We start from the raw sequence: 19,350 nt of genomic DNA, 5'->3' as shown, positions 1-19,350 counted from the left end.
CCCCATATAATGCTGCACAAAGGTTAATGGTGGCCCCATAAGATGCTCCATATTAAAATACGCCCCATATAATGCTGCACAAAGGTTAATGGTGGCCCCATAAGATGCTCCATATTAAAATACGCCCATATACTGCTGCGCAAAGGTTAATGGTGGCCCCATAAGATGCTCCATATTAATATATGCCCCATATAATGCTGCTGCGATTTAAAAAAAAAAATGAAAAAAAATTACATACGTCGCATTGCTGACCGCTGCTCCTCAGTGCCGCCGTCTGTTCAGGCAGGGAGCGCACACTAAACACGTCATCATGCCCTCTGACCTGAGTGTCACAGCCAGAGGATCCGGAAGACTGAGTGCAGCGGTGGAAAGGGGACAGGTGAGTATGGCATGGCTCACCCTCCCTCAGTGCTACTCGCCCTCCTGGCGTCTGCATATCAGGCTCTGCTACATCTCAGTCCCGGCGTCTGCATCTCCCTTCCTGTCTTCTTCCCGTGCTGGTCACATGGTACAGCTCATAGTCATGAATATGCTCTCCACCACTATGGGAGTGAAGATGCGTCCATATTCATTACTTTAATGAGTGGTACCATGTGACTGCACAGGAAGAAGCCAGGAAGGGAGATGCAGACGCCGGGACTGAGATGTAGCAGAGCCTGATATGCAGACGCCAGGAGGGTGAGTATCATGTCTCCTGCTCCCCCGCCGGCTTTCTGGTTCTGGTGTATGACACGTGTATAAGCCGAGAGGGTCTTTTTCAGCCCAAAAAAGGGGCTGAAAAACTCGGCTTATACACGAGTATATACGGTAACTGATAATCCTCCTGGCCTTCATGTATAAGAGGGCTAAATACAAAAAGCCACAACATCCCTTTAATATGCATTAGGCCTTTAAATCCTATTGTTATTATAATACGGCTAAATTAATCATCTACAGGATGCCATGATCACTCAGTTTTTTTCACTTTGTGTTTGATCTGATCATGAAAACTTGTTCTTCACCGCTTGTAACAGGCAGAAGCGGCCAGAGACAGTAAGCAGAACCCCATGATCCAGAGGAACAGCTCATTTGCCTCCTCACATGAAGTTTGGAAGTATATCTGTGAACTTGGCATTAGCAAGGTAAGACTCATGATGAAGGCTGAGTTCTCATGTGCAGCAATTGTCCGTTTCAACCTGATCCAGTAAGAAGAAAAAGGTGGCTATTTATTTAACAGATCTGTTTTCCATAGACTTCTATGATACGTTTTATTTTATTTATGGACTTCTTTATTTCCTTTCTCAGCCAGACCAAAATGTTGTGCCTGCACAATTTTTTTTTGTCCGGCTAAAAAAAAATGACGTTCGTTTTTTTTCTCGTTAATGTACATTCTGTACCCCATCTTGACTGAAAGAAACAGAAATGTAGAAATGTTTGCAAATTTATTAAAAAAGAAAAACTGAAATATCACATGATCATAAATATTCAGACCCTTTTCTCAGTATTGAGTAGAAGCACCCATTTGAGCGAGTACAGCCATGAGTCGTCTTGGGAATGATGCAACAAGTTTTTCACACCTGGATTTGGGGATCCTCTGCCATTCTTCCTTGTAGATCCTCTTCATTTCCATCAGGATGGATGGTGAACGTTGGTGGACAGCCATTTTCAGGTCTCTCCAGAAATGCTCAATTGGGTTTAGGTCAGGGCTCTGGCTGGGCCAATCAAGAATGGTCACAGAGTTGTTCTGAAGCCACTCCTTTGTTATTTTAGCTTTGTGCTTAGGGTCATTGTCTTGTTGGAAGGTGAACCTTCGGCAAAGTCTGAGGTCCAGAGCACTCTGGAAGAGGTTTTCATCCAGGATATCTCTGTACTTGTCTGCATTCAGGTTTCCTTCAATTTCAACCAGTCGTCCTGTCCCTGCAGCTGACAAACACCCCCATAGCATGATGCTGCCACCACGTTTCACTGTTGGGATTGTATTGGGCAGGTGATGAGCAGTGCCTGGTTTTCTCCACACATACCGCTTAGAATTATCACCAAAAAGTTCTCTCTTCGTCTCATCAGACCAGAGAATCTTATTTCTCATAGTCTGGGACCCCTTCATGTGTTTTTTAGCAAACTCTATGCGGGCTTTCATATGTCTTGCACTGAGGAGAGGCTTCCGTCGGGCCACTCTGCCATAAAGGCCCCACTGGTGGAGTCCTGCAGTGATAGTTGACTTTGTGGAACTTTCCCCATCTCCTTACTGCATCTGTGGAGCTCAGCCACAGTGATCTACGGGTTGTTTACTCTATCACCAAGGTTCTTCTCCCACGATTGGTCAGTTTGGCTGGACGGCCAGTTCTAGGAAGACTTCTGGTGGTTCCAAACTTCATCCATTTAAGGATTATGGAGGCCACTGTGCTCTTAGGAACCTTGAGTACTGCAGAAATTCTTTTGTAACCTTGGCCAGATCTGTGCCTTGCCACAGTTCTGTCTCTGAGCTCCTTGGCCAGTTCCTTTGACCTCATGATTCTCATTTGGTCTGACATGCACTGTGAGCTGTGAGGTCTTAAATAGACAGGTGTGTGCCTTTACATATCAAGTCCTATCAGTTTAATTAAACACAGCTGGACTCCAATGAAGGAGTGGAACCATCTCAAGGAGGATCACAAGGAAATGGACAGCATGTGACTTAAATATGAGTGTCTGAGTAAAGGGTCTGAATACTTATGAGTTATGACCATGTGATATTTCAGTTTTTCTTTTTTAATAAATTTGCAAACATTTTTACATTTGTTTTTTTCCGTCAAGATGGGGTGCAGTGTACATTAAAGAGAGAATTTACCAAATGGCTGCAATGAAACAGAGAGAAAAATTTAACCCCTTCACGACCTTTGACGCCACGTAGGCGTCATGAAAAGTCGTGCCAGAGCGACCCATGACGCCTATGTGGCGTCATGACTTTAAAGCCCCCCTGCGGGTCGGGTGACCTAGGTCACTGAAAGGTCACCCGACCCGCAGATACAGGGGGATTTGTTCTTCGCCACAGGGGGCGTGGCTTCGTCCCCACGTGGCGACGATCGCTCTGATTGGCTGTTAAAAGTGAAACAGCCAATCAGAGCGATAGTAATATTTCATCAATGAAAATTGATGAAATATTACAATCCAGCCATGGCCGATGCTGCTGTAGCATCGGACATGGCTGGAGACACCGATTCCACCCCCCCCCACCGGGGATCGCCCCCCCCCCCCGCAACTGAATGACAGCGGCGATCTGCCGCCGCTGTCATTATCTGCCCCCCTCCCATTCCCTCTGCTCCCCGGCAGCTTCCGATAACCCTCTCACCTCCCCCGGCACCTTCTAAGTCCCCCTGTCGCTCCCGCTGTCCGGCGGGTCCGGTTCATGGGCGCCGCCATCTTGGAAAATGGCTGGCGCATGCGCAGTGCGCCCGCCCGAATCTGCCGGCTGCAGATTCCATTCTTTCATTTTGATCACTCTCACAGTGATCAAAATGAAAGAAAAAGTAAATAAACCCCCCGATTATCACCCCCATAGGTAGGCACAACTAATAAAGGAAAGAAAATATTTTTATTTTTCCGTTAGGGTTGGAAAGAGGGTTAGGGTTGGAAAGAGGGTTAGGGTTGGAAAGAGGGTTAGGGTTGGAAAGAGGGTTAGGGTTAGGATTGGAAAGAGGGTTAGGGTTAGGATTGGAAAGAGGGTTAGGGTTAGAATTGGAAAGAGGGATAGGGTTAGGATTGGAAAGAGGGTTAGGGTTGAATTAGGGTTAGGGTTGGAATTAGGGTTAGAATTAGGGTTAGGGTTGGAATTAGGGATAGCATTTGAATTAGGGTTAGGCTTGTGGTTAGGGATGTGTTAGGGTTAGGGCTGTGGTTAGGGGTGTGTTGGGGTTAGGGTTGGAGTTAGAATTGAGGGGTTTCCACTGTTTAGGCACATCAGGGGGTCTCCAAACGCGACATGGTGCAACCATTGATTCCAGCCAATTTCTCCTTCGTCTCATTGGGGGACACAGAGACTGTGGGTGTGTGCTTCTGCCGTCTGGAGGCCGACACTAAGTGTACAAAAAAAGAGTTAGCTCCTCCTCCGCCGCATACACCCTCGCCCCTAGGCCGGGCGTAACTCAGTTTTTTGCTTAGTGTCTGATGGAGGCACACGCAGTCTGGAATTCCAGACTAGATTTTTTTTTTTTTCCCTTTTTTCTATGAAGATAAAATAGGGGCGACGGTTCCTATAGAGAGGATCCGATCTCCCCAAATCACCAACGGGCGACCACGTGTGAGTAACCCTCCACGTGTCCTCTCCCGCACCGAGGGACACATCTGGGACTTTTTTCCAGACATCTATTTTTTTTTTTAACGAAAGAGGGGCAACGCGTCCTGATTAGAGGACTCGGTTTCCCCACAACTTCATCAGGAGCACGTGTGAGCAGAACCAGGGGTCAGACTCCGCGTTGCTACTCTCCTACAACAGCAGTGTATGGAGGACCCGTCCACCCCTTGGTAGTGAGTCCAGGGGGTTGAATCGGAGGCGCAGGTGAGAGCGTACAGGGGGAAGAGGCCGCGGGTAAGACCGACAGAGCCCCCCCCCCCCCCCTCCCCCCCCCGCGCCTGCATGGCGGATGGCCCTGCTCACCTGTTTGGTATATGGGGGATCCGCTCCTGGAGCGCACCGCAAGTTGGCGCTGGTGGGTAGCGGTAGCCAGGGCGTTGCACCCGGGCTCCGCACGCCGCGTGTATCGCGGCCGGAAGCCCGCCGGCGGCCGCGGCCCCACTGCAGAGCGCGAGTATCGCGCGAGGCCGCGCGCCGACTTCCGGTGGTAGCCGGAAGTCCCGCCCGCTGACTTCCGGTGGTAGCCGGAAGTCCCGCCCGCTGACGCGGCGGTGACAGCGGCGATGGTGGAGAGGGCAGGAGGTCAGAGGCGCAGATCCCGGAGAGACTTCCGCCCTAACACATTGCATCCACGCAAGGACAGCCCGGTGGGTGAGTGTAACTCCGTTTGGAGAACCACGCTGCTTGTCAGGGAAGAGGTTACCCTCCTCCTCCTTCTACTCTGCCTTCAGCCTGTGCAAGTATGTCTGCAAAGGGGAAGCTCTGTACAGGAAAAGCTCACTCTTTCCTTTACGCGGTTTGCGTGTCCTGTGGGGTCAGGCTGCCAAAGGCACAGGCGGGTAAATATTGTGAAGCCTGTGAGTCGGAGCGCGCCCAGGAGCCCCCCACTGTTTCTGAACCAAGGGGTCAGGACCCCCCGGAATGGGCGGTGTCCTTATCGCAGTCTATGCTGTCCCTTACGAGGGCAATTGAATCCCTTCAGGGCCCAGGCGGGAGCAGGGAGGGGGGTCTGCCAGCGGAAGAGAGCTCGTCCTCGTCTCAGGACCCTCCAACCATTAGAGGTCGCTCCAGTACCAGGCAAGCTCATATAAAGAGGGTTCGTTCCCCGTCGGCCGGACCCTCCGGGGCTTCGGCGGCGGGTATTAGGGCATCCCGTTCCCCGTCACTGAGCTCTGGGAGCGATCAGGATGAAGGAGAAGAGGAAGGAGCCTGGAATCTAGAAAGTCTGGGGTTCCAGGATTCGGTGGACAGTCTCATTGAGGCAGTCAACCAGACATTAGAGATCGAGGACGATGTGCCCACAGCCTCAGGTCACAAGGTCTCTTTTAAGAAATCCAGGCGACCACATAGAAGATTTGCCACGCATCCGGAGTTTGAGGAGCTAGTCCAGAAACATAGAGATCACCCGGATAAGCGCTTTGCAATGCAAAAAGCGCTACAGGCAAAGTATCCGTTTCCTCCTGAGCTCCATAAGGCTTGGGTAGAGTCGCCAGTAGTGGACCCTCCCGTGTCACGTTTAGCATCTAGGTCGCTATTGTCAATACCCAGTGTTTCCTCTATTAAGGACCCAACTGATCGCCTCATGGACGGGCTTGCCCGCTCGGTATATGAGGCAGCAGGGTCGGCTCTGGCCCCCTCCTTTGCGGCGACTTGGGTGGCTAAAGCCATGGTTTCGTGGGGGGAAGCTCTGTATAAGGCCCTCCAGGACAGGGATCTGCCCGCGGAGGTCTTAGAGGTGGCAAATCAGATGTCAGGGGCAAGTGATTATCTTGTCAGCGCCTCACTGGACGCGGCCGAGTGTTCGGCGGTGGCAGCGGCGAATGCGATCGCCATTAGGCGTGCATTATGGCTGAGGCTGTGGAAAGCGGATTCTATCTCTAAAAAATCCTTGACCTCATTGCCTTTTCAGGGCAATCGATTGTTCGGTGAGAAGCTGGATAGGCTTATCTCAGAAGCCACTGGGGGGAAGAGTAGTTTCCTTCCGCAGCAGAGAAGTTGCCCGGCATTCAGGCAAACGCAAAGGCGTTTTCGACCCTTTCGTAGCCCCTGGGGGGGGACTCCGGCCAGGACATACTCCTCCGCAAACGATGGCCAGAGTAGGAAAAAACAAGTCTCTTACAGGGCCAATCCGCTGGGTAGAGGCCGAGGCCATTTACCCAGAGCGAAGGGGGCCAAGCCCCAAAAGCCTCCAGCTAAATGACTGGAGGCGCTCCGTACCTACGGACGACAGGGTGGGCGGACGCCTACTAAGGTTCAGCCACGTTTGGGTCGCAGTGACACGCGACACTTGGGTGGCAGAACTTGTATCGTCCGGGTACAAGATAGAGTTTGTCGGACGGCCACCACAGCGATTCTTCCGTTCACGACTTTCCAAGACAGATTCGCAGGCGGAGAGTTTGTTACAGGCTGTAACGACGCTAGAGCACAAAGGAGTTATCGCCCCAGTGCCGCAGGGCGAAGAGTCGCAGGGGTTTTACTCCAATCTTTTTTCGGTCCTCAAAAAGGACGGGACTGTGAGGCCGGTTCTGGATCTAAAGATCCTAAACAGATTCATCAGGGTCAGGCGATTCCGGATGGAATCCCTCCGCTCGGTCATTGCAGCCATGGATCCAGGGGAATTCCTGGCCTCAATCGATGTGCAGGATGCATATCTGCATATTCCGATATTCCCCCCACACCAGAGGTTCCTGCGATTTGCGATCGGAGGACGTCACTTCCAATTCGTGGCTCTGCCCTTTGGTCTGGCCACTGCCCCCAGAGTCTTTACAAAGATAATGGCGGTGGTTATGGCCATCCTGCATGCACGGGGCATAACGGTGTTTCCTTACCTGGACGACCTTTTGGTAAAGGGGCCGTCGTTTCAGGAGTGCCAGGACAATGTCAATATTACTCTGGATACCCTGGCCCGTCTGGGCTGGCTGATCAATTGGAGCAAGTCGTCCTTGATTCCAGCCCAAAAAATCGTGTTCCTGGGCATGATTTTCGACACCTCCCGGGGGCTGGTGATCCTCCCTCAGGACAAGGCGCAAAAAATCAAGCAAGGGATACGGAACCTTCTACAGCCGGGCTCCAGATCCATCCGGTATGGCATGAGTGTGTTGGGAAGAATGGTGGCGGCGATAGAAGCAATCCCGTTTGCCCAGTTCCATCTCCGTCCGCTTCAGCATGCGCTCTTGACAGCATGGGACCGGAGGCTGCTGTCTCTCAGTCATCGGTGCAAATTGTCTCCGCTAGTACGGAGTTCACTCCGGTGGTGGACTCGCGACTCGTCTCTGGTCCAGGGGAAGCCTTTTCCCCCGGAACAATGGTTGGTGGTGACGACCGATGCAAGCCTGCAGGGTTGGGGAGCAGTTTTCCAGAGTCACATAGCCCAGGGGCGATGGTCGGTTCAGGAGGTAATTCTCCCGATCAACATTCTGGAGATACGGGCAATACGATTGGCCCTGCGACATTTCCAGTGTTTCCTGAGACACCGGCCGGTGCGCATCCAGACGGACAATGCTACAGCAGTAGCATATGTCAACCATCAGGGGGGCACACGCAGCCAGGCAGCCATGCGCGAGGTCGGACTGGTACTACGTTGGGCGGAGAAGAACCGCGTGGTAATTTCAGCGGTGCACATTCCAGGAGTCGAAAACTGGGCGGCAGATTTTCTCAGCCGACAGGGGGTTGCGGCAGGGGAATGGTCCCTGCACCCCGAGATCTTTCAGCAGATCTGCCAACGGTGGGGGACACCAGACGTGGACCTTATGGCATCCAGAGAGAATGCCAAGGTACTAAGGTTTGTCGCTCGATCCCTCGATCCGCAGGCAATCGCAGCAGACGCACTGGTGCTCCCGTGGGGCCAGTTTCGTCTCCCGTACTTGTTCCCCCCGCTGCCGCTGCTTCCAAGAGTTATCAGGAAGATAAGGAGAGAGAAGGTTCCAGCAATTCTGCTGGCCCCAGACTGGCCCCGGCGGGCCTGGTACGCAGATCTGGTCCAACTAGTGGTGGACGTACCCTGGCGTCTTCCAGATCGGCCGGACTTACTGTCCCAAGGGCCGATCTGCCATCCGAACTTAGGGGCCCTGTGTTTGACGGCGTGGCCATTGAATCTTGGCTGTTAACACAGGCAGGATTCAGACGCGATGTGGCGGCCACGATGGTGAGTGCCCGAAAACCTTCCTCGGCGAGGGTGTATCATCGGACTTGGGAAGTATTCTTCCGTTGGTGTAGGGATCGTGAAGTGGCTCCTCTGGTTTTTTCGATCCCCAACGTACTGGCTTTTCTACAAGCAGGGCTGGACGCAGGGTTGGCCCCGAGTTCCCTCAGAACGCAAATCTCGGCCCTGTCGGTACTTTTCCAACGAAAAGTCGCTTCCGTCTGGCAGGTTAGGACGTTTATGCAGGGGGTCGCACATTTAGTACCCCCCTATAAGGCGCCGACGGAATCATGGGACCTGAATTTGGTGCTCAGAGCCCTTCAGGAGGCCCCTTTCGAACCATTGCAAGAGGTCTCCTTACCTTACCTGTCCAGAAAGGTCGTTTTTCTAGTAGCCATAACGTCTATTAGGCGGGTTTCGGAATTGGCGGCCTTATCTTGTAAACCACCGTTCCTAACTTTTTATAAGGATAAGGTAGTTTTAAGGCCAGCTCCTCCCTTCTTGCCGAAGGTTGTGTCTGCTTTTCATATCAACGAAGACATCGTCTTACCCTCGTTTTGCCCGGCACCGGTGCACAGGGTAGAGAAGGCTTTGCACACTCTGGATCTGGTAAGAGCTCTTAGGAGGTATGTGGCGAGGACGGCGCCTTTCCGCCAGACAGACTCTCTATTCGTGGTTCCAGAGGGACGGCGGAAGGGGCTCGCTGCGTCCAAAGCGACTTTGGCCAGATGGGTTCGCCTGACGGTTCAAGAAGCTTATCAAATCAGTGGCACGCCAGTTCCGGCAGGGATCAAGGCTCACTCGGCACGGGCAGTGGGTGCCTCATGGGCACTACGACACCAGGCTTCAGCGGAGCAGGTATGCAAAGCAGCTACCTGGTCCAGCTTACATACGTTTGCCAAGCATTATAACGTACATACCCAGGCATCCTCGGATGCAAGCCTGGGAAGAAAGATCCTCCAGGCAGCAGTTGCGCACCTCTAATCAGGGGCGCAAATTAGCATGGATTGGGTGAGTTAAGATCCCGCCCAGAGGACTGCTTTAGGACGTCCCACAGTCTCTGTGTCCCCCAATGAGACGAAGGAGAAACATGGATTTTTGTGAGTACTCACCGTAAAATCCTTTTCTCCGAGACGCTCATTGGGGGACACAGCACCCACCCTATCAGCCAGTTGGCTTTTACTTATTTTGAGTTTTACAAATCCTTGTACAAGGTTTAGGGTGGTCCCCTTTTTCAGACATATAGTTTCTTGCCTGAGTTTAAGGCGCGTTCTCCTACTGCTTATGCACTAAACTGAGTTACGCCCGGCCTAGGGGCGAGGGTGTATGCGGCGGAGGAGGAGCTAACTCTTTTTTTGTACACTTAGTGTCGGCCTCCAGACGGCAGAAGCACACACCCACAGTCTCTGTGTCCCCCAATGAGCGTCTCGGAGAAAAGGATTTTACGGTGAGTACTCACAAAAATCCATGTTTTGCGTTCAAAAAGTCATACGGTGCACCCTCCCTTCCAAGCCCTGACATGTGCCCAAACAGTGGTTTACCCCAACATATGGGGTATCAGCGTACTCAGGAAAAATTGCACAACAACTTTTGGGGACTAATTTCTCGTGTTACCCTTGGGAAAATAAAAAATTATTTTTGTGGAAAAAAATGATTTTTTTCATTTTCACGTCTCTGCATTATAAACTTCTGTGAAGCACTTGGGGGTTCAAAGTGCTCACAACACATCTTACATACGTTCCTTGGAAGGTCTTGTTTCCAAAATGGGGTCACTTGTGGGGGGTTTCCACTGTTTAGGCACATCAGGGGCTCTGCAAACGTAATGACGACCGCAGACTATTCCATCAAAGTTAGCATTTCAAAATGTCACTACTTCCCTTCCGAGCCCTGACGTGTGCCCAAACAGTGGTTCCCCCCCACATATGGGTACCAGCGTACTCAGGACAAACTGTACAACAACTTTTGGGGTCCAATTCATCCTGTTACTCTTGTGAAAAAAAATTGCGGGCTAAAAATCTTTTTTTTTTTTTTTTTTGAGGAAAAAAAATGATTTTTTATTTTCACGGCTCTGCGTTATAAACTTCTGTGAAGCACTTGGGGGTTCAAGGTGCTCACCACACATCTAGATAAGTTCCTTGGGGGGGTCTAGTTTCCAAAATGAGGTCACATGCGGGGGGGGTTTCTACTGTTTAGGCACACAGGGGCTCTGCAAATGTAACATGACACCCTCAGACCATGCCATCAAAGTCAGCATTTCAAAATGTCACTACCTCCCTGCTGAGCCCCGACGTGTGCCCAAACAGTGGTCCCCCCCCACATATGGGGTACCAGTGTACTCAGGACTAACTGTACAACAACTTATGGGGTCCAATTTATCCTGGTACCCCTGTGAAAATAAAAAATTGCGGACTAAAAATATTTTTTTTAAGAAAAAATATTTTTTATTTTCACGGCTCTACGTTATAAACTTCTGTGAAGCACCAGGGGGTTCAAAGTGCTCACTATGCATCTAGATAAGTTCCTTAGGGGGTCTAGTTTCCATAATGGGGTCATTTGTGGGGGAGCTCCAAAGTTTAGGCACACAGGGGCTCTCCAAACACGACATGGTGTCCGCTAACGATTGGAGCTAATTTTCATTTCAAAAAGTCAAATGGCACTCCTTCCCTTCTGAGCCCTGCCGTGCGCCCAAACAGTGGTTCCCCCCCACATATGGGGTACCAGCGTACTCAGGACAAACTGGACAACAACTTTTGTGGTCCAATTTCTCCCGTTACCCTTGTGAAAATAAAAAATAGCGTGCTAAAAAATCATTTTTGACGAAAAAAAATGATTTTTTATTTTCACTGCTCTGCGTTATAAACTTTTGTGAAGCACTTGGGGGTTCAAAGTGCTCCCTACACATCTAGATAAGTTCCTTAAGGGGTCTAGTTTCCAAAATGGTGTCACTTGTGGGGGAGCTCCAATATTTAGGTACACAGGGGCTCTCCAAACGCGACATGGTGTCCGATAACGATTGGAGCGAATTTTCCATTCAAAAAGTCAAATGGTGCTCCTTCCCTTCCGGGCCCTGCCGTGCGCCCAAACAGTGGTTTATGACCACATATGAGGTATCGGTGTACTCAGGAGAAATTGTCCAACAAATTTTAGGATCCATTTTATCCTGTTACCCATGTGAAAATGAAAAAAATTAATGATAAAAGAAAATTTGTGGTGCAAAAAATAAAATGTCCATTTTTTCCTTCCACGTTGCTTTAGTTCCTGTGAAGCACCTGAAGGGTTAATAATCTCCTAGAATGTAGTTTTGAATAGCTTGAGGGGTGCAGTTTTCAGAATGGTGTCACTTTGGGGTATTTTCTGCCATATAGACCCCTCAAAGTGACTTCAAATGTGAGGTGGTCCCTAAAAAAAAAATGGTTTTGTAAATATTGTTGTAAAAATGAGAAATCTCTGGTCAACTTTTAACCCTTATAACTTCCTAACAAAAAAAAAAAATTGTTTCCAAAATTGTGCTGATGTAAGGTAGACATGTGGGAAATGTTATTTAGTAACTATTTTGTGTCACATCACTCTCTGGTTTAACAGAATAAAAATTCAAAATTTGAAAATTGCGAAATTTTCAAAATTTTTGCCAAATTTCTGTTTTTTTCACAAATAAACGCAAAATTATCGACCTAAGTTTACCACTAACATGAAGTCCAATATGTCACGAAAAAACAATCTCAGCATCGCTAAGATGCGTTGAAGCGTTCCAGAGTTATTACCTCATAAAGGGACACTGGTCAGAATTGCAAAAAAATGGCCAGGTCATTAAGGTCAAAATAGCCTGGGTCATGAAGGGGTTAAAGGGGTATGAATACTTTCCTTGCCCACTGTATTATTGTAGTCAGTGTGAACAGATCAGTTTTTCATCAGTTTCAAACTGTTTTGTCACTGGACATGTATCCTCTGTTAGAACGGATTCAGTAACAATCCATTGACAAAAAAAGTTGTGCAGACAGAACTTTTGTTTGGTTAAAAAAAACTATTTTCAACTGGATCTGTTATTTTAACATTGAGGTCTAGGGAAAACTGATCTGTTAAATAGCCATCCGTCTTTTTTTTTTTTTTTCACAAAGTTTTGCTTTTTGCTTACTGGATCAGTTTCAAATGGAAGATAACAGGTGACTATTTAACGAATCTGTTTTCCGTAGACATCAGTGTTAAAGAAATGGTTTCAGTTGAAATCATTTTTTTTAACCTGACAAAGTTCTGTCTGCAAAACTTTTTTGTCAATGAATTGTTGCTGGATCCGTTCTAATGGATGATTACTGGACATGTGAACATAGCTGTAAAGGAGTTGTGTTGTTAATAGGAGGTCACACTTTTAAGGTCTATTATCTGCTGCTGTGGCTAACCATAAACCATACACAGAGCCAGAACTGCGCGGCTCCACACATTTCTTAGTGACCGCTCCCAGGTACTGCAACTCATCTCCCATTCATCGGAAAGGGAAATGAGGTGCGGTACCAAAGAATGGACACGAGGCTGTGGTTGGAGCTGTGCTGTTCAACTCCATTAATATTTTGTATCTGGACATCGCCTGAAAAGATAACAGCAGCTCAGGGAAGAGCTGGGTGTCTGTCCCCTACTGATCTGATTTTGTTGATGTATTCTAAGAATATGGGTCCATTTACATGGATCAAGCAGTGATACTAGACGACCGTAGATTGATAAACATTTACTGATCAAGTGATTGGTTAATAGCTGTTTACACAGGCACATGACAGTACACAATGCACTCTGAATGATCTGTACATTATTCCGTGCACATAGGCTGCCATTATTCTGAGCAGTTCAAGTCGTGTCTATAAAGAATGATGAATGCGTGGTAGAAAAGATCACTTATGCCAGATGAAACGAGTGTTTTACCTGTTCACCAAGTGATCAGCAGTCTGTTTACACGGAAAAATTGTGAAACCATTGTTAAGAACGCTCATTCACAATAATTAAGTGTAGATGCAGCTTAAGCCATCAATAACCCTTTTAACTTTCCTCAGACACGTGGCTTTTGATGAATACAGAGTTATATCCGCTAAAAGTAAATGAAATTCGCCGTAGACCTGCAGGGATGGCATTTTTTTCTCACCCAATCTGATCCCCATCATGAATACCTATGACGTAGTGTCATAGATCGTGTTTTACATGAGAGCAGCTTGTGTCTATTATTCTTATGAGTAATTGCCTTTCTGTGTTAGGTTGAACTATCAATGGAAGACATAGAAACGATCTTGAATACATTAATTTATGACGGGAAAGTGGAGATGACCATAATTGCTGCTAAGGAGGGAACGGTGGGCTGTGTGGATGGACAGATGAAGCTTTATAGAGCAGTGAACCCAATCATCCAGCCAGCAGGCTTAGTACGGACGCCTTGCGGATTGTGTCCGGTAAGCGAACATCAGCACCAGATTATGTTTCACGTTAACCTCTTTCTGTCTTCGCCAGTTTTATTTTTTTCTCTTTTGTCTCATTGGGGGACACAGGAACCGTGGGTGTGTGCTGCTGTCACTAGGAGGTTGACACTATGCCATGAAAAAATGTTAACTCCGCCTCCGCAGCATACACCCCTCCGACCGGCTGTAGGACAATCAGTTTTGCTTAGTGTCAGCAGGAGGTGGACAGGGGTCTCTCGCAGACCCATGCCTACCTCAATGTGCGTCGTTCCTTTTCAGGTAACCATGGAGGGATAGAGAGTAGATTTGCTACATCTGTATTCCCACATCGGGATCATGAGTATGGCATGTACTGCCACCCCGTATCCTCATGAATCCCACTGGCAGGACCCTAACCCCTAACACAGGACTCGTGTTCAGGTGGCTGCTCCTGGTCCTGACCTTCGTCTCCCATCGCTCGCCCACCAGAGCCTGATGATTGAGAGAGACGCCCTGCCGAAAAGGTTTGGGACAGCAATCTTTTCATGCAGGTAACCGACCCGTTACGGGGTGAACTGGAGGTAAGAGGCTGCAGCGTTGTATGATCTGCTCACCAGCCGCTCTGGCTGAATTTGACCGCTCTATCAGCACTCGGGCTTACAGCCCAGGGCTCTATACTTATGTTAAGAGCCAACACTTACTTTCAAGCACGCGGTGCAGCAGGGTTCCAGCTTCCTCCCGTAGCAGTGTTATGGCCCTGGGCTCCAGCAGGAGCCCAGCACGGCTGACGCCAGCTTCCGGCAGGCTCAGCCCCTCGACTTCCTCTTCCTGTACCAGCGCCATCTTGGTGCTCCAGGAGGAGAGCAGGGCCCCGCCCACCACTTCCGGGTGGGGATTTCATAAAGCTTCTAGGCAGCGGCAGGGCTGTTCACCTCGCTAGCTCTCTCTCGCTCATCAGCCTTCGGGCGGCAGCTGCGGCGGGGACACAGGTCGTGAGTATGTGAGTACTGCACTACAGGTTGCTCCCTCACTCCGCGTTCTACCCCCAACGGTCGACCAGGTAAAGCCTGTCAGTATGCCCAAGGGAGAGCAGTCCCGCTCCTCCTCATCCACTTCAGAGACCTTGGGCAAATATTTTGTACGTACCAAATGCAATGTTAGGCTTCCTTCAGGTCAGTTCTCGCCACTCTGCTCAGATTGCAGCAGACCTACAGTGTCACCTACGCTAGAGAGCAGGTGCAGCCCCCCGCTTTGCCTGTCTGAACTCCCACATTATCCCTGGAGCAGGAGGAAGCCACCCTGCCTGTTGCCCAGGGGCCATCCATTGCCATGGGAGACAGTGAGTGTCCAGGATGGGCCTCTTCCTTATCTAAGTCCGTGGCTGACCTTACCAAGGTACCACAGACAACACGGCCGCCGACTTCCTCAGTCGGGAGGGGCTCGCAGTGGGAGAATGTTCCTTACATCAGGACATGTTCCGTCAGATATGCCGGCTATGGGGGACTCCAGACATGGACCTCCTGGCATCGCGACAGAACAGAAGGGTCCAACAATTTGTCTTAAGATACTGCGATCCTCTAGCAATAGGGGTTGACGCGCTGGTTATTCCCTGGACACAGTTCAGACTCCCTTACCTGTTCCCTCCCTTTCCTCTCCTGCCCAGACTGCCGGTCATATTGATCGCCCCGTACTGGCCCAGGGGGGCCTGGTTCGCAGAAATTATCAATCTTCTTACAGGCACCCCCGTGGAGACTCCCCGACGGGCCAGATCTCCTGGCTCAGGGGCCGTTTTACCACCTGAATTCTCGGTTGCTCAATTTGATGGCATGGCCATTGAAACCACAATACTGAGAGCAGCGGGATTTTCGGACCAAGTCATTAATACAGTGATCCAGGCTAGGAAGCCGTCCTCTTCCAGGGTCTATTATCGAGCCTGGAAGGCCTATTTTGGCTGGTGTGAGTCTAATCACATCGCACCCATGTCCTGTTCCCTGCCATCTGTCCTAGCTTTTCTCCAGGCAGGGTTAGATGGCGGTCTGGCCCTAAGTTCCTTGAAAGGCCAGGTATCTGCTCTCTCTATTCATTTTCAAAGAAATTTGTCCTCCCGCTTACAGGTTAAGACTTTTCTGCAAGGGGTCGCACATGCGGCCCCTCCTTACAGATCCCCTGTGGTTCCATGGGATCTTAACTCGGTCTCGGAAGCCTTGACAGATTTCACCCTTAGAACCCCTCCAGGAAGCTCACATGTCTTTGTTGTCCTGGAAGGTGGTATTTCTCGTAGTCATCACCTGTATTAGGCAGGTTTCAGAATTAGCTGCATTGTCCTGTTGCCCTCCATTCCTAATTATGCACCAGGACAAGGTTGTGTTGCGGCCTCCTCCTAACCTTCTTCCCAAGGTGGTATCGGCCTTCCACCTGAACGATATAATCCTTCCGTCATTTTGTCCCGCTCCAACCCATCTGGAGCGTTCTTTGAGTAAGCTAGACCTGGTCAGGGCGATAAAGGTCTATCTGGCCAGGACTGCTCCCTTCAGGAAGGCAGACTCGCTCTTTGTTATCCCCAATGGGGTAAGAAGGCCTGCCGGCCTCTAAGGCAACTATTGCCCGCTGGATCAGAGAGGCAATTCTGGAAGCCTACCGGGTGAAGGACAGGGTGTCCCCTGCTGGGCTCAAGGCCCATTCAACCCGGGCGGTGGGCGCCTCCTGGGCGGTACACAACAGGGCATCAGCCATATGGTTGTCCGTGCATACCTTTTCAAGGTTCTATAAGGTTCATACCTATGCTTCAGCAGATGCCAGCCTAGGCAGAAGAATCTTGCAGGCGGCAGTGGTGAGTTCTCCGACCTGAAGGAAGTTTCTGTCTTTTCCCACCCCAGGGACTGCTTTTGGACATCCCACGGTTCCTGTGTCCCCCAATGAGACGAAAGAGAAAACAGGATTTTGGTTGCTTACCGTAAAATCTGTTTCTCAGAGTCTTCATTGGGGGACACAGCGCCCTCCCATGATTTTTGTTACTTGTAATGAATATATGATTGGCTTACATGATGATGTCTCCTCCTACTGCTTTTTCACTAACTGATTGTCCTACAGCCGGTCGGAGGTGTGTGTATACTGCGGAGGCGGAGTTAACATTTTTTTCATGGCATAGTGTCAACCTCCTAGTGACAGCAGCACACACCCACGGTTCATGTGTCCCCCAATGAAGACTCCGAGAAACAGATTTTACGGTAAGCAACCAAAATCCTGTATTTCCCTTTACGACTACTAAGAGCCGTAACTTTCCATATAACACCAATAAGAATCAATAAATAGAAAGATAAAAGTGAATCAACATTATCTGTGACATAACAAATCCAATTCATGCAATAGAGTAGCATCTATACGCCTTGTGATTTGGTGTCGGAGTTGTATATATTTCTATTTTAGGTTTTATTTATGGAACGTCGATTTGGTTGATAAAACAATGAGGACCCATTAGGAAATATATTCTGCTTTGTTTTTTTTTTTTTGTTTTTTTCCTTTTCTTTATTCAGTATTACTCTCCAAAACTTTTGTAGCACCCCTACTTACATTTAGTATAGCTACGGTCAGTGCATCTTTTATTGTGCAGTAAAAATGATCTGTCAAAACGATTCTCCATGTCTGTACAATTACGGTGATGCCAAACAAGTGTAGTTTGTTTTTAGTTTTTATTGATGAAAAAACAACATTGAAAAACTCCTTCATCGATAGAGCTGTATGATGGCTTGTTTTTTGTGTGTGGTGAGCTGATAGTAAATTTTGATTTGTTTTTTAGTTTTCAGGCTATTCATGGATAGGACAGAATTATTTTAGAGACTGATGTTCCTTAAAAATTATTGTAGGAAATGTCACTCACCAGATAGTTGAAGTATCTAGGCAAACTGGTTAATAACCTTGTATTTACTGTAGTAATGACATTTTGGTAGGGACAGGGGACTAAAGAGGTAATGCAGAATTTGCAATTCTACAGTCGGAGAGGACCACACTGCAACTTATATAGGCAGATCCGAGCTGGGACCCCCATTGATCACCAGAACAAGTTACTGTGTCCGCCGTTCTCTTCTGCCCACAAGATTTCTGATGGGGTGAGAGTCAAATGGTAGCCCTGTTGCTTCATTCAATTCTACCACACTGGCTTAAGCCCCTTATACACATTAATGTTTACCGAATCCACTGCTCTTGACTGGTTCAGTTGATGGTCTAATGTATATGGGAGCCCTGGAAAACTTGTTCAGAATTTCTATTGATATTGTCTCCAGGAGATGAGCAGTCGTTGGGCGAGTGTTCATGTGTATGGGTGAGCTGGGTAAGATGGTCGCCGGTCAAATGATCGGCCGCAATAGCCACCTAATGTGTATAGAGACCTTTAAAGCTGAGTGCAGCACGGAGTTATCTTCATTGTCATTTTCTGCTTTTTGGTATAGACTTTTTAGGATTTTTCCTATTAGAACGCATTCATCTCCTCCAGTTTAGAGTTTTTTCTGGCCAGAGGAGAACATGAGATGAGTTCCTTATCACCTATCCAGTGAATACCCCCTTAATAAAAGTTGATAAAACCTCTCTCAAGCAATCTTAATAAAAGCTTTTATTTTCTCTTTTAGGTGTTTCACGATTGTCACGAAGGTGGTGAAATATCACCATCTAATTGTATATACATGACAGAGTGGCTGGAATATTAATGAAGCCTACTTATGAAAATCGAGCTGTATTCTGCAAGATGGCCATGGCGGAAGGAAGGATAGACACTGACTGGAGCACGGGACAGACTATGCTAAATATTTATTTTAATATTTTATTATATTTGGTACTTGCTGAGACCTTTATGCTGACAATTTTTCATTACAAGAGCTATGCAGTTTTATTTGTCATTCCATTTTTCATTAGTACTTGGATTATTACCGAATAAACATGGGAAGAACATATCCCAAAATATTTCTTAAGTCTCATTTGCAAAGAGGACACACGTCATTGCTTGTTAAATAAGTGTTAATAAATTGGAATCATGTGTTCGCTTATTAAGGCTCTTTGAGTACATGGTAAGACCTATTTACAGTCCTCCCAGAGTTACCGGTCACCATAATCTTTTAGTTTGATGTTTCGTCTTGGGATGCCGTCGATTGTTATGGAATTTAAAGCTTCTCTTATGGTGATGCAGTTTAGGATCTGCATTATGCCCCAAGTCCTGTCCCGAGCATGGGTTTCATGGCATAAACGAACAGCAACCTACTGTTCCCAACAACGTCCTGTCCATTGTTGTTCTCCAGTCACTTTTCATGTGGACATTATTGTGACTTGAGCTCTCTATGACATGGATCTAAGGAAGCTCCCCAATGGATGCATTGTCGAGATAATCAGGGAAGCTACTGTAAGGCCAGAGTCGCACTGTTTCACGGTTTGAATATGGACTGCGATGCATCAGCCAACTACGAGTCTCCAGAATCAAACTCGACAGTCAAATGCTGTATATG

At 48.4% G+C, this 19,350-nt stretch overlaps 1 protein-coding gene across 2 annotated transcripts in view; it reads left to right on the top strand.

The window, feature by feature from the left end:
• Positions 1–18,814, top strand: part of POLR3F (RNA polymerase III subunit F) — a 47,388-nt gene extending 28,574 nt beyond the window's left edge. For both annotated transcript variants that reach the window (XM_073557443.1, XM_073557442.1), the window contains 3 exons: positions 1,014–1,121; positions 13,685–13,876; positions 18,484–18,814. In XM_073557443.1, the coding sequence (XP_073413544.1) occupies positions 1,014–1,121; positions 13,685–13,876; positions 18,484–18,561 (378 nt within the window). In that variant the 3' untranslated portion in view covers positions 18,562–18,814. The remainder of the gene's footprint in view (positions 1–1,013; positions 1,122–13,684; positions 13,877–18,483) is intronic.
• The last annotated feature ends 536 nt before the right edge of the window (positions 18,815–19,350 follow it).

This window comes from Dendrobates tinctorius, unplaced genomic scaffold (assembly GCF_039654945.1).
Source record: "Dendrobates tinctorius isolate UK_male_01 unplaced genomic scaffold, ASM3965494v1 ptg000250l, whole genome shotgun sequence".
NCBI classification, from domain to species: Eukaryota; Metazoa; Chordata; class Amphibia; order Anura; family Dendrobatidae; genus Dendrobates; species Dendrobates tinctorius.
The sequence above is the reverse complement of the archived record's forward strand: the minus strand, read 5'-3'. Positions and strand labels throughout refer to the sequence as shown.